We start from the raw sequence: 14,642 nt of genomic DNA, 5'->3' as shown, positions 1-14,642 counted from the left end.
ACATCACATTTTTGTCTGATGCCACTTCACATTGGAAAAAGCAAAAATCCAGTGAATGTGCAGTACTTATTTTCATTATCACTGATCTGTTGGTTATCCCAAAGACGAACATTGACCTTGCCTCCAACTTGTAGCATTAAGACTGCACTGTTTGAGGCACTGATGGGATGAGCCTGACTGTGACCATACCATGATACAATCTGGTTTCCATTATGGTACAGACTGCCACCACTGGTTCCAGTGGTTCTTGCCCACCGGAAAGAAGAAAAGGTGAAATAATAGACTCCTTGAACTGGTGCTGTAAAATACCCTGCATCGAAAAACAACCAGAAAGTAACAGCAATTAATCCAATAATGCTCCTGCTGAATAGAACAGACTGAACAGAAATACTTTTTAGAGATTATAAAATTCTCAGCAGCAGAACAGGGGGAAGGCACATGCACACACACACACACACACACACACACACACACACACACACACAGCCACACTGGTTTCTAACCTGTTACTGGACTGTAGTGTCCTCCGACGTTGTACAGAACATGTCTGTACACCAGAGGGTAAAGAAAATTTGCTGGCCCAATAGTGGCTTCTGTGGGTAAAGCAGCAGAAAATGCAACCTGACGTTGTCCTAAAAACACCAGAAAATATATTTTAGCTTGTTTCCTCCAAATGAATAAATAAATAAAAGTAACAATAACAAGAATAATCAGTTTTCAAATTATTTAATATTTTTATTATTATACTATAATGTTGCCACCATTCTTAAATGTTATAGAGCTAGAATTGTTTAAACACACAGTGACACCTTTTCATTTTGTTGTTAGTACAACAGCAGTGAAGCTCACAAGAACTGAAACTTTACTAGAAGTTATAAAGAAATTATAATAATAACATCTGTTTTTCACCAGATCTGGTTTGAGCCTTGGTTTGATTAATTCTGAGCTTTAGTATTTAGCCAGTATTTAATCAGCAGAAAACAGTCACCTTTCACCTCAACTAAGTATGAATTCAATAATATCAGAGAGAGATGAGACAAAGAGAGAAGAAAAAGTTTAATGCGTTAGGGCATATAAACATGTGGGGAATTAAACAAGGGGAGTGGAAAAGAATTGGAGATCCTCCAGCAGCCTGAGCACTAAGCTTTATAAAAAAGGAAAGTATTAAACCTAATCTAGAAGAGAGAAGTAGACAGTGTACTGTACCTGACACCTGAAACACAAATTAGAAGCTGGTTGAATAAGAGACAGGCCTGAGAGCTGAACGCGCTGCCTCCCATTCTACTCACAAACTCAGAACCATAAGTTAGTCTGCAGCCTGAGACTAAGTACTCTGTTCGGACAATATTGTGCCGTGAGTTCCTTGTGAGAGAAGGATTTCAAATTTGATTCTGGGTTTTACAGACATCAAATGAAGAGAAGCTAAAATAGAAGAAATCTGTCTGTAGGCACCAAACATGTGAACCTCCCTAATGCTTAATTTTTCGCCTGCAATAAATTAAATTTAGTATTATAACTAAAATGCTTTTGTAACAACAATCATCAAAAATGAGTAATAAAAGACTATTTTGTAAAATAGACTTCATGAAAAGTTACATGGCACAATGACTGCAAAGTTCATTACTTTTATTCATTCATTCAGTTAATTTTTACCAAATATTACCTTCATACATTGTCCTGAGCTCAGTCAGTGTGCTGTTAAGTGCAGCCACCTTCTTCTCACTGGCTTCCAGCTTTCTGTTTGTTTCTTCAAGAGCCCTCACAGTGGCTTTCTGTCGTTCTTCTAGAGCCCCCAGTTCCTTCAGCACCATATGATGTTGGGTTCACATAGATGGTCAGTTGTTTTGCTTACTGTCCGAGGGGCTGTTGTTTCAGACCCTGGGTCAGCTGACACGTCGTTATTGTTCTCGGCCTTAGTATCTTCATATGAGAGCTCAGTGATCAGGTTCTGATTGATTTCATTCTGATCACCCGTTTCCTCACATTCAGATAAACCAGCAAGTAAACAAATAAGAATAATTACTGTTAATCTCTCCATTTTCCAGGTTAGATGGTATTTCTCCGATTTGTGTGTTTCACTGATGACCACGGTGTAAAGAACCTATTTATAAAAGGGTCTGGGTTAATTATTAGAAATAAAGTGATGAAAAACATCATATAATCTTATGATGATGGAATAAACTTTAACCTTTTTCCTTATTGCCAGTTTGTTATTCAGGACTTTTATGAGTTAAATAAAGCATTGGAAATGGAATATACATTTATCACACTCACCAGATTACAAACAGAAAACGTGACTTTATCTTTGACCTGCTTTTTATCTGCACGTGGAATGGGAATAGGGTTGTAGGAGAAACAAGGGGTTGGGTAAAAGTAATTTAAGAGATATAGAAACTATGATAACAGCATGACCACGTTTTAGCTCCTCTTTGTTTTTGCTTATCCCCATGTAAAATATTAACTATTTAAAATGTTTTTTTTCTTGTGTATGTGTTGTTTGATACTGCAAATCAATTTCCCATTGGGGACAATAAAGTTACTATTGATTATTGACCACTGATATTGGTGTGTCTTAGATATAAAAAACGATGTACCGCATAGATTGGTGACATTTGTTCATGAAAGTACATTTAGTTTTCAGCCATAGACTGGTTGGATGTTTATACCACTTGACATCTGTGTCTGTCCAGGGTTAAGATTAGAGTTGAGTTTTGTTTTGTACAGTCATCACAGCCCAAAGCTTACACCCAAAGCCTAACTCTAACTCTAGATATGGCACTTTTAAGATGGCAGATCTTTTATATAATTCTTTATGATACCTTTTTGCAAGGGTATTTATTTATTTAATATACGAGTGGTAACCATCAACCAACCTTAAAACCACCAGATTCACATTGTATCTATTTTAATGTTTTGAATTACAAAACATTGCAAATTTAAGCAGTTTTACTTAAGACTCAAAATTTTAATACATAGCATTTAGAGAATTATGCTGCACCAGCAATGCTGTGGAAATCTAAGACTAGTATCTCTTACTACTGTCTACTAAAGAGATTATGATAACAAATCGAATAAGTCAATAGTGCGCATCTGTTTTAATGTTACTTATTATTAGTACCCTATGCAGCCCCCTGTCAATTACGTGATGTTAATTCAGGTCTGTGCAGTATTGTACAATTTTCCCACTGCAATTAGATCTCCCAGAGATTATGCCATCAAATCCTTCCTCCTCATTGTGTATCAATCCCTATTTCTAAGAAAAAAAGTTCCATTACTGCAAGTAACTGGAGAACTGTAAAATATTTTCTCTTTAATAATCACTAATAGAACCTAACTATATTTAAGGCCAATTGCTGTCATTCAGTTTAATACCTGTTTAATGTGAAATGTTTGTAGCAGAAAAAAACTCTATTCTCCTTATTCTGAATCAGTACAAACCATGTGAAGCCTCACTTGAAATTAAACCTATGTGACCCAGTAGCTATAAATAGCTGCTTGTTTATGCAGAAAGTGAACTTGAGACCAAGACAGAGAACGACAGGGGGGATTTAAATAGGAAGTAGCAAAAATCATTAGAACAGTATTTTTTTTTTTGCTGGATGGCATAAGTAACTGAAAAGACAAAAGTAGCTATTGCTCAAAAAGAAAATAACCAATGACATGGAGTTTACAAGGCGTTACTTGCCAATGGAGTGGGAAGAACGGTGGAGGAGAGAGAAGGAGAGAAGGAAAAGAGTTGTTGAAGAAGGTGGTGAAGGTATAGAACAGGACAACCGGGAGCTACGAAGAATTGTTGCTTACAATGATTCGAGAATGGGCTTGACAAGTAGGAGTGACAAAAAAGAGACTCGAGATGGAATGAACGGTACTAGTCAGGAGGGAATTGCGGAGCACATAAGCGCTGAAAGCTTGGGAGCTGAAGAGAATAAAGTCCAGGCATGCCACAACAAAACCTACCCTAAAGAGGTGTTTGTAGCTCTGAAAGAATTCTTGGATTCATCTCTTCTTACGGACCTGACATTGACAACTGAAAATCAGAAAAGCTTCCAAGTGCACTCCCTTATCTTGGCTGCTGTCAGTGGCTTCTTTCTGGAAAGACTACAGGATAAAAGTGAGGAGAAATCTGACAATAGCGAGGACAAAGATGGAGTCCAGAGGTGGTCAATGCAATTGAGTTCAGAGGTTGACCATATTGGGCTTCAGGCTGTTGTTGAGTTTGCCTACACTGGGCTTGTGTCATCTTTGAACAATGATAATATGGCCCGGATCAAAGCTGCAGCTCAAGTTCTTGCAATTCCAAGACTTGTGGACATCTGCAAAAACAAGGAAAGAAAGGAGAACAGTGAATGTTTCAAGAAAGAAGCACAAACCATCTCTGCTCTAGAACAAATAAAAACTACTCTTCGGTCCATTGAACAGTTGTGGGCAGATAGAGTGGGGTGTGATGTCATTTTGGACGTGGATGGAACTTTTTTCCATGGTTAGTACAACTGCTTTTGATATCCTAATGAATGCATCATAGTGGTCAAAGTTTAAGCTTTTCTTTTGTCTCTCTTCAGTCCACAGAATTGTTTTGGCAGTAAGCAGTGATTACTTCCGTGGCATGTTCACATGTGGAATGAGGGAATCCCATCAGAGTTGTGTTGCCCTTCCTTTCCTGTCTACATGTGAATTAGAGGCTCTTATTGGCTACTCATACAGTGGGATCCTTCTACTTAGCTGGGACTCTGTTTTTGAGATTACCTGCATGGCGCTTCAGCTTCAATTCCAATCTGCTCTATCAATTTGCCTCAACTTTATGAAAAAAGAGATCCAGGCAAGCTCCTGCCTGGATGTGGCATCTTTTGCTGAAGCATATGAAATATCAGACCTTCTTGAGGAGGCCAATGACTTTGTGTTGAGGAACTTTATGGAAGTATCAGGCACAACAAAGTTTCAGGACCTACAAGCAGAAAAGCTTTTAAGCTTCCTTCGCTGCGATGGCCTTTGTGTACCTTCAGAGTTGGCTGTATTTCGAGCCGTAATCTCATGGATTGAGGCTGATCCCGAAGAAAGATTGGCCCATGCAGGCTTACTCATGACTGGAGTTCGCTTCCCCCTCATGACCTTTCGAGAGTTCAGAGAGGTTAGAGCCATTAATCTACGCATGGAGTGCTTTGGCAACAAAGAGGTGGAACTTTATGGTTCAGCACTTAAAGAATTTGGTTTCAGCCTTCCAAAGTCCCAGGATCACTGGCGGATCAGGCGACCAAAAGATACTCTAGTTCTGGTTGGAGGAGACCAACTGAATCCAGATGTTGGTCAGCGCATACCGAGCAGGGAAGTGTGGTTTGCAAACTCCCTACGCAGTGGCACAGGGTTGGTGAAGGACGTTGAGTGGAGGAGATTAACTGAGATTCCAGATAAACCAAAGTTTAGGCATGGAGTTGCCGTAATGGATGGGAAGCTGTATGTGATTGGAGGGTGCTTCTTTTATGCAAAGGATGACATTATGAAATCTGCCTACAGGTAAATAAAAACTATTAGTCCATGAATATACATCTTCTTACATTCACAAAAACAGATTGTTACATATATCACATTTTATTTTTTTTTATCGCACTCATGCTAGTTATGACCCAGTGAATGATTGCTGGAAGAGGCTGGCAGACATGCAGGAGTTCAGAAGTAACCTCTCAGTCGTGGTACGTGAATCACATCTTTATGCCATTGGTGGAGATAAAGACATCAACACCAACGTAGACAGTGTTGAGATGTACAACCCAGACACTGACTCCTGGAGGTAAAATTAGTTATTTAAAATGAAACAGAATCTTGAATAATGGATGATGGATATTTTAGCTGGGCTTGAATAATATATCTGTTTTTGAATTGTGGACATACCAATCAGCCAACAAAGTTAAAAGACTGAGGCAATATGAAAAGAGTCAAGTTTTATAATAGTTATAATGGATAGAAGTTTTTCATGCTTTACCCTTAAATTCAAATGCAGTACCATGGTTTCCACAGCAGATGTCAGTCTTGCCCTTGAATTATAGTATGCACCAAAAAATGGGTTTTTCACACTACTGTAATCCCAGAAATGTCTCATGTTTTAAAGAAATTCGTATTTTGCTGTTCTGGTTTCACCAGGTGGAAAGTTACACAGGTATGGTGGTGCATCTTAAACAGAAATGCAAGTTAAAGAAAGCAAAACAACATAAATATTGTCTATTACATCATTACAGCATTCAGTTATAGCATTTGTGAGTTAAAGAATGAAATCTAAACATTCAGACTTTAATGAGGATTCATCCAAGTTGCTGCCTTCACCTCGTCCAAAGTCATGCTGTCATCACAGAAATGTAAACTGGAAGGTTCATGTGTTTATATTTCACATGATTTCTGATAAAATTGTTTTGTTAAAGTTACATATATGTCAAGTAATGCCATTTTGTGGTATATTGGATTCAAGGCAGATAAAAAAAAAAAAAAATTTCCTTACAACTGTCCATCTGGACATGACTGCCTGGCTTCTCTTGTTTCACAGCTTTGTCCAACCGCTGGACCTGGCTCTGAGTGGGCATGCTGCTGCTATCATTAATGGAGAGATTTTCATATCTGGAGGTTTCAACTGCAAATATGAGTGCCTTGTTTCCACATGTCTGTACCACCCAGAGAGGGGAACCATCTACCTGGCAGACATGACCTATGATAGAGCCCAGCATTGCATGGAAGTCCTACAGAGTCATCTATATGTTGCCGGTGGAGTCTGTAACCTAAGGAAGTTTTACACTGATCAACTAGTTTGTGAGGTATATGATACTGTGGCTGATTGCTGGACTACTTTTGCGTCACTGCCCATGCCTCATGTTGGTGCAGCCTCCATTGTTATGGAGGAGAAGATCTATGTACTGGGAGGGTATTGCCAAGATGACTACAGTGAGTCTGCACTGGTCCACCGCTTTGATCCCACCATGCAGAGATGGGAGACCATGGGCAAATTGCCTGGAGCTGTTACAGACATCCGAGCTTGTCTGATGCACCTGCCCCAGCACCTCAGACAGTAACTGTTTTATTGAAATGATACACTCCTCAACTAGGCAGTCTGTTTAAACACTGAAATTACTGCAATAATAGAAGTAAAATATTCAAATGTGGATATCTAAGGCCTCAGTCACTCAGGCCTACACTGAAAAAAATATGTTGTTGGATTTACTTAATTCAATGGTGGACATTTGTTGCACACAGATGTTTTGCTTTGGCAGCAACTTAAACAATTGAGTTAAATTAACACAATTTATTCATGTTCAATAAACCTGTGCAATTTGTGTTGATAAAATGTGACTTAAACATGTTTTGATGAAGTAATTTGAGCTCTTGGAATATTTTAATCCTTCACAATTTTCTCACGTTATCCCAACACGATTCAATAACTTTTACCCAATACTACTTGGTCACTTAAATACTACATGTTATCTTCAAATTACATTTTGCTATTATATTCTAGTATCAAATACACAATTTTCAAATGGAGGCCTTATAACAGATTGTATTGTTCTCTTCCAAGATGGTTGCTGGCATCCACCAGTAACCTTTCAAAACAACATGTCTAATTTCACTGCAGTAGGTAAAGAATTAAACTGACATTACTCCTCTACTGAATCTATATAAATCAACAGTTAAATAATGTCAGTTCTTCCGTGTTCTCTGGAATCAATCGCAGCAAAGAAATTAGACTGTTTCTTTTGAAAAATGTTGGGAAAGAACAATACAAAACATTCTATTTAAGGCCTCTGACATCAAGATTCAGTTAAACAACAATTATAACTAAACAATTTGAGGTAATGTTAGTTTCCATTAACATTAAATTAGGTTACTGAATTGGCAAACACCTTCCTATTAACACTACCCATTTTACCCCAATAACTAAAGAAATTAGCACTTGCAGGTCAAAAACTTTATTCAAGAGACGCAAAAATAACATTGATACAGTGACTGTCAAAAATTACAGCACTGATCATACTGTGACATGTTGGTTCAAAACAGCACACTTAGAAATATTCAACGTTCTTTACTTCAACTGAATGAAACTGAAAATACCATTTCACACGACCCATATGGGATATTTAGACTGTATAACTGTTCACGCTACATCTCTTCACTAGTAAAAGAAAGAAAAAATACAAAGAGAAATTTAAAAATGCTGCCAAACAGACAAACAGAACTTGTACAGAGCAAAAGGAAAAACAAACAACAACAAAAAACAGCTCGTCCTCATGGCAGTTGCAGAGTATATAAAAATGAACCCTGCGATCCGTTCCTGGAATTGAGCTTCAAAAATGCAGCAGAACAAGTGTGAGATTTAAATGTCCTCTCACCTAGAGCTGGTCACCTCACATGCATAACAGTGAGCTTCGTTGCAGGAGCAGTTTTGTCTTAGTTGTGAGCTTTTCTTGAGAGCTGAGTTGCATCCAACTCCATTACCACCCATTGAATCACCTCAAAAGTGTAGCAGAGTTGTGATGGGTAACTCATCTTGAAGGAATAAAAAAGGTCCAAACAGCATGGCTACTGCAAAGATCACGTTATCCAGATCTTGAAGAACAACATCAGAAAAGTCATTGCCTGGCGCATCTCTGGAGACAGATGTTCATTGTGGTTTTCTCAATCTGTGCAGTGGCCTCAGTCAAGTCCTGGTTAAACACAAAACATTTCTTTAAGATTCCTTTTTAAACTCATCTCTTTTGAATCTACCAGTTCTAATGTTAGAGTAATTTAAACCAATGCAAGCAACATAGTAAATAGCTATAGCCAAAGAGTGGCCTGCCATGCTGCCATTCATGGTCTAACAGAGTTTCTAAGAGAGGGTGAAAAACATAATAATTTCAAATGCTTTACATTAGTTTTTGTTAGAAAGACACCGGCCCATCAGAAATCCAGGCTATGTCACTCAGAAGATGTTAGAATTTAGACTTTCAGCCCCACAATTTGGTTAGCTGTTGGTCAGTTGGTCTTTTTTTTTTTTTTTTTTCAAACAAAAGCTAATGTAAATACTGGTGGGATTTTCCTTTGTTCATTAGAATGACAAATTTAAAGTTTTTTCACACTGATGTGACCCCTAATACAGGGGTGGGGGTGGGGCCTCAAGGGCCGGCGGCCGAGTTCACTACCAGGCCTCATGTGAACTTCAAATTATTAAAGAGGACTACTGGTCCTAACCAGTCCAATGAGGATCAAGTGGATAACTAAATGCATTTTTAAAGGTTGCAAATCCACAATCTACTCATAAAACACTCACCATGAACTCCTGCACCAAGATGTTGCAATTGTCTTTCACACAGATGCGGAGCACTTTGATGAGGGACTCCGAGCATTAATGTCATCCTTGACTATTATAACAAAGAAAACAGAGATTTGTGAACTTTTCAGTAGCACAGAAGAAAATGATCCCAGACAAAAACTCTTGACTTTTTAAACCAGTCAACATGCAACACCAGCATCTACAAAGCAATATCAAAAGTTCCTGTTTGACATCAACTTTATGGATATATAGTTTCCAGAACATTTATTTTTAAAAAAAGATAAATTTTTCTCAGTGGGCCAGTAAATGCATGACGAAAATTATGGCATCCTTTTAGTGGAATCATTACTCACAGGTAATAGTTGACTGTTTCAATGGATGTAGCATAAAAATTTTACTGACCTAATGCAATACATATACACTTTGTAGTTAAAGAATTTTAAAGTTCTTACTGTCATAATGGCAGCTACATCCTTTAGCTTTGTGCCCTGTTCCCCCGATCACTTTGCAAACACTTTCAGCAGACTGTCAGAGAGAAACTCAGCTCCGTCAGAAACCTTGACTGTAAAGGCATGGTTGGGATGCACTGGAATGCTGCATTTTATCTGAAATGACATAAAATTATTTTGAAATAACAGCAGGCACTGTGCTTGGTTAATCAGTAATGTTTTGTTGAATAAAAACTGTGTTTCCAGATCTTATGGGATTAAAAAAAATCCAAAGATGTTTGTTTCTGATTTGCAACCCAACAACCCACAAGTTACAACCTCATTTCAGTTCAAGTGTGCATTAATGCGAGTCCAGTAATCACCTTTCTGGCAATACATACAGGTATAAGTTAAACCTATGGCAGATTTTGGATTTCTCAGTTGTATTAATAGGGTGAGTATGCATGCACCTAATAATTATAAAAAACCTATTATAATTAAGTTACAGAAACGAAAATAGAATATACTTTCTTACCATAACACCTTGAACCCACAATCCATCAGCTGACTCCTGGTGAAATGCAGAATAGAGGTCGTCTCTCAATGTGCAGCAAAAAAAACAAAAACAAAAACAAAAGGACAGCAGGTGAGGCCAGGAGGGGTAGGGATGTAAGCTAGCATAATGCCGCTGATGATATTAGCTAAAGCTGTTCAATGTCCAAAATCTCACTAACACCATGGTGCAGTAAATACACAATGTAACTGAAGAGTCAGTTGGCAAATCTATTCACACAGAAAACCAAATTATGTTATGAGTGCCTCGTAATTAGGTTTAATGTGATATTACGGCTCTTGTGCCAAAGACAAATTCAAATGAAAAAGCGCCAATTCTTTGACAACAGATAAAACAGCAAATAAGCTAACGGCTCTTTTTTAGCATGTTACATGGCGACACTCTAGACGTTTAACTACATTTGGCTGAAATATGGTAAATATTAATTCAAAAAATCAAGACATACCAAAAACGTAGAGTTGGCTGCTCGACTTGACTGAGATGGATGCCTTTTTTAAACCACGATCCAAAGCCCGCGAGATGAAATCACGCGTGGTTTCACGAGATTTAACGTTGCTATCTTATTGACTTACTTCACCTGAACATGATATGAACAATTTAATACACCCTTTCTGCATATCATGTAGTTTTTACACTATATAGTTACATTTAACTTTAAAACATGAGGCAATTGTGTTAAATACATGCAAGATGCTTACATAAATCCAAGAGATGGCCAGTCCCTTTTTTTCAGTGTACAGACCAGTCAGCAAACCTTTTGATAACCATAAGTTGCTTGGAAAAAATATGTATTCTCCAACCAGTTGGTGAGTGGTTGCTGGAGGTTGCTGACAGTTGCAAAGAGGATGCTGCACTAAGGCTGTTCCTTATGACTATTTTGGTTAAAACCAGTTTATCCCAGTCAACCATGGTTTGGATGGAAGATGTTGAGTTGTTTGCATGTATTGTTTAGCTTGCAGAGCAGTAGTAAGACTTGAAGTGCAATGAAAACCAGAAGCAGTGACCATTTGTTTAAGTGAAAAATACACCTTATTGGTTAAACCAACACATTTCAAAAGGCACAAATTTTACTTTGAAGGCAAGTGTTCCCTAATTGAGGTATGTGTTGGAGCTTTCATGGTTTCACTATCATACAAAGAGCAGTTGGAGAGTGTTTGCAGATAAGTCAGCATCTTTGATATAAAACTATAAGAAATACAGATAATCTGCTACTGATCAAAGTAATTGCAAGAAAGTTTTTAGTACAGCACCTCATATCTCTTTGTGACCAAATTTCCCTTGCAGCTGCCAGTAGCCTCAAGCAACAATTTCAACAGGCAGTCTTTTTCCCTAGCAGCTTGCAATTATTAGGGGTTCACTGACTGGTGTTTTTCAATCAGTTTTAAAGTGACTGCCATCAACCTTCATGAACAACTTACGAGTCATAATTGCAACCAGTGGTACCAGAAGGTTGCCAGTATCTAGTATCAGCATCTAGGCCTGTGTGTGTGAATAAGAATAATATATATGTAAGTGGTAAGAAAATAGATGGAGTTTATCATTTTGAAATGAATGACTACTTTGACCACAGGCTAATCGTAATAGCTAATTCTTAATAACTGTTAACTCTCACTTGGTGCAGCATTCGTGTTTCAGGTTTTCCACATCAGGTTGTCATGTTCTAGGTTCTTTATGTTTAGCTCACCTAGTTTAGGTTATAGCTTAGTTGTGCCTTTGCCTTTTGTTTTTGTACTGTTTTACCAGCCTTCAATAAACAGCTCGCCCTTTGTTAAAATCAAGTTTAATTTTCACGTGTCCTCACTTTGGTCCACCTCCTCACTCCACACAGTCTGCTTCTGCAGATAGTGACAGTGCCCAAACTTGACTGGTAGTGTAAATATGATAGTTTCTCTCTCTCTCTGATGGGGGGCTGTCAAGTTAGAATAAGCAAAAATTAAGTGATACAGAGTTGATGAAAGCATTACAACCTAAACTTTTAGATCTGAAGAATTTTCATTGGCACCACATGACAGTGACATTTTGAATGATAAATGATCTGGTTTCATATTCTTACAGGCTTAGCTATTCAAATCTTTCCAGGAAATGACCATGTGCTTTCCAAACCATCCCTATCTGAGTCCAAACAGATCAAACTATCTGAGAGTCTAAGATCATTCCTTCTGAGAGATTCTAAACGTTTATGTAACAGCTGAATGCAAGACAGTGAATTATATTTTTGTTTGGTATAAACTTCCACTACTAGGGAAAGATATAATGCTTAGTTGCCTTAAGGTTAATGCTGTTGTGATTTGAAGTTATATAGTACAAATAAAATTGAATTGCTGCCGCCTATAGTGCTGTGTTATTGCCTGGGCTTGGGCTTTGACTCAGCTTGAAAGCTTTGGTTTTTCCATTTGTGTTTCAACTTACTATATGATTACTATTAAAAAGTTTTGACTCCAATATGTGATGATTCCTAATGTTTTTATAAAAAAAACAATTAAACCTCCTGTACTCACAATGAATCCATGAATGTAAAATGTTGCTAAAATGTAAAATGCTGAAACCTTTTGGTTATCCTTTCATGCCAACCTGCGATATGGGAAGAAACAGTAGGACGATCTAAGTTAAATACACAAAAAATGTTCAAAATTGCTTTAAAAAAGAGAGTTGAACCTGGCCCTTTTAGATTTAAATTTGACCAAAGTTAACCAAATTCGACCTGTACAACCAAACAGATTTCTCATCGAAAGCAGATGCCGATTTAGTATCGTACAAAATAATAATAGTTGATAAGAAGAAAGAAGAGGGGCAAATCCATGACAAAAAGGAAACACTGAAACATTTTTCACATGGCTAAACCAGAAAAACCAGCTCTCCACAGGATGATGTTGAACCAATAGATTTGCCGGTGATATCCAGTCCTCCAAATTCCCAGGCGCTCATCTGGAAATGCCGATTCTTCAGCAAGATGGCCCCTGAAGTGTAGCTGTGATAGTCAGTGTCATGAAGGTGAACTGGTGAACTATAAAGGACTGCTTGTGGTAAACAGAATTTCTTTTTTTCTCTAAATCATTTATGGAGAAAAAAAAACGCTAGTAAAAGGCATAATATATTAATCAAACTGGTCCAAAGTCCTTAAAAAGTTTATTGTAGAAAATGTTGCTTCCAACATTGCTGTAGTTCTTTGATATTTCTTTTATGAACTTGTCAAGCAATGAAAATGTCAAGCAACACAAAGCAGATCATTTTATATTTAATCAGACAACCTTTTCATGACAACAAGCACAGCATACACATTAGTGTAAGTGTTACTAACGTATTATAATTAATTAGTAAATATGAATATTAGTTTAGAAGAATTGATTTTTGTGGGAGATGTGTGGAAGTTTGCTTCTGTGCAAAGCAAGCAGAGGTAAGTGTAATTTTGAGTTATGATTTCAAAAGTTTTGGTTATCATCTTAAAATTTTGAGTTCTCTAGCATATCGAGACACTGTGTGGAGAGATAGTCTCGATATGCTAGAGAACCCAGGTTACACCATAACCGTACGTTACTAATTTAGTGCCATGAAATTCTAGGGTTTCAGCTTTATCTATTTTAAGTAATAAGACGGGACTAAAAAAAACCTCGTAGTTCTTCAGGTGATTGTTGTTGTGATTCTTGTTTGTTGAGCCAGGATGTGGACAGAAAGGCGACACGGACATCAGTGAGTGGATGAAGGCAAAAGAGAAGTATTTGTATTTGAATCACAGTCTGGGGTTTGAAATCCACAACTCAGCTGCTTCACAACATGAATGTGGCGACCAATTGAACAGATTTTTTCATTGGATAAACACATTCAATGCTGGACCCATTTATCGCTTTCCGAATGCTATATTTTGCATAATACAGTACTTTTCTTTTCTACTCCCCTGGAGCATTTAAAGCGCTTTATGCAACATGCCACATTCACCCAACCACTGCTTTTTATATTTGGCATGATCAAACCACCAACCCTCCAATTAGCAGATGACCCTGCATGATGCTCTACAGTCTGAGTTACAGCCAGGCTGGCTGGACAGAAAGAAAACAATATATTTCCTTTATTCTGTTGCAGGAATCTTCACAGCACCAGTGAATGGTCTCTGCTCAGTTGCAGTAGTTCCAACTACTCTACTACTCTCACACTCACACAGCAGGTGCTATTCTTGTGAAGAATAATGTCAGTCAAATTTCAACATATGACAGCCCTTCAGCAGACGGCACTGGCAGCAGCAGCAATGCAGTAGCTCTGCTGGTTGCAGTTGATTGGGTGCACGTAGAATTGTGGGGTCAATACAGCGGTGTATAATAACCTAAACAGCCACAAAACCTGTTTTTTGTTTGTTTGTTTGTTT

General features: G+C 37.8%; 2 protein-coding genes and 1 long non-coding RNA gene across 4 annotated transcripts; 1 reads left to right on the top strand and 2 right to left on the bottom strand.

Annotated features, from left to right (window-relative positions):
- Positions 1-26: 26 nt before the first annotated feature.
- On the bottom strand, positions 27-2,065 carry cbln11 (cerebellin 11). Its single transcript, XM_085450881.1, is given in 4 exon segments — positions 27-310; positions 504-632; positions 1,664-1,813; positions 1,816-2,065. Coding segments are annotated over 4 exon segments (786 nt in total). The 5' UTR covers positions 2,039-2,065.
- Positions 2,066-3,168: 1,103 nt separating this feature from the next.
- Positions 3,169-7,165, top strand: LOC146714397 (kelch-like protein 33). The gene is made up of 4 exons (XM_085450878.1): positions 3,169-4,480; positions 4,560-5,508; positions 5,612-5,782; positions 6,530-7,165. The coding sequence occupies exons 1-4, from the start codon at positions 3,661-3,663 to the stop codon at positions 7,047-7,049; spliced, it is 2,460 nt and encodes an 819-aa protein (XP_085307004.1). The 5' UTR covers positions 3,169-3,660; the 3' UTR covers positions 7,050-7,165.
- Positions 7,166-8,038: 873 nt separating this feature from the next.
- On the bottom strand, positions 8,039-11,019 carry LOC146714396 (uncharacterized). 2 transcript variants are annotated; one of them, XR_014918814.1, is made up of 5 exons: positions 10,731-11,019; positions 10,247-10,310; positions 9,736-9,888; positions 9,281-9,371; positions 8,039-8,675 (listed from the first exon to the last, which is right to left on the bottom strand). It is a non-coding gene; the product is annotated as an uncharacterized LOC146714396 (long non-coding RNA). The 2 variants fall into 2 exon arrangements; XR_014918813.1 differs by having other exon boundaries at positions 10,247-11,019.
- Between the last annotated feature and the right edge of the window lie 3,623 nt (positions 11,020-14,642).

The sequence above is a fragment of the Copadichromis virginalis genome, linkage group LG3, assembly GCF_057382275.1.
Source record: "Copadichromis virginalis isolate Kocher_CV1m ecotype Utaka linkage group LG3, C_Virginalis_male_GT1.1, whole genome shotgun sequence".
Lineage (NCBI taxonomy): Eukaryota > Metazoa > Chordata > Actinopteri > Cichliformes > Cichlidae > Copadichromis > Copadichromis virginalis.
Note: the sequence above shows the minus strand (reverse complement) of the source record. Positions and strands in the feature narration are given on the sequence as shown.

Coding starts and splice junctions, on each gene's coding strand:
- LOC146714397 (XM_085450878.1), top strand. CDS start 3,661: ATGGAGTTTACAAGGCGTTACTTGCCAATGGAGTGGGAAGAACGGTGG. Junction 4,481..4,559: donor GGATGGAACTTTTTTCCATG/GTTAGTACAACT, acceptor GTCTCTCTTCAG/TCCACAGAATTGTTTTGGCA. Junction 5,509..5,611: donor ATTATGAAATCTGCCTACAG/GTAAATAAAAAC, acceptor CACTCATGCTAG/TTATGACCCAGTGAATGATT.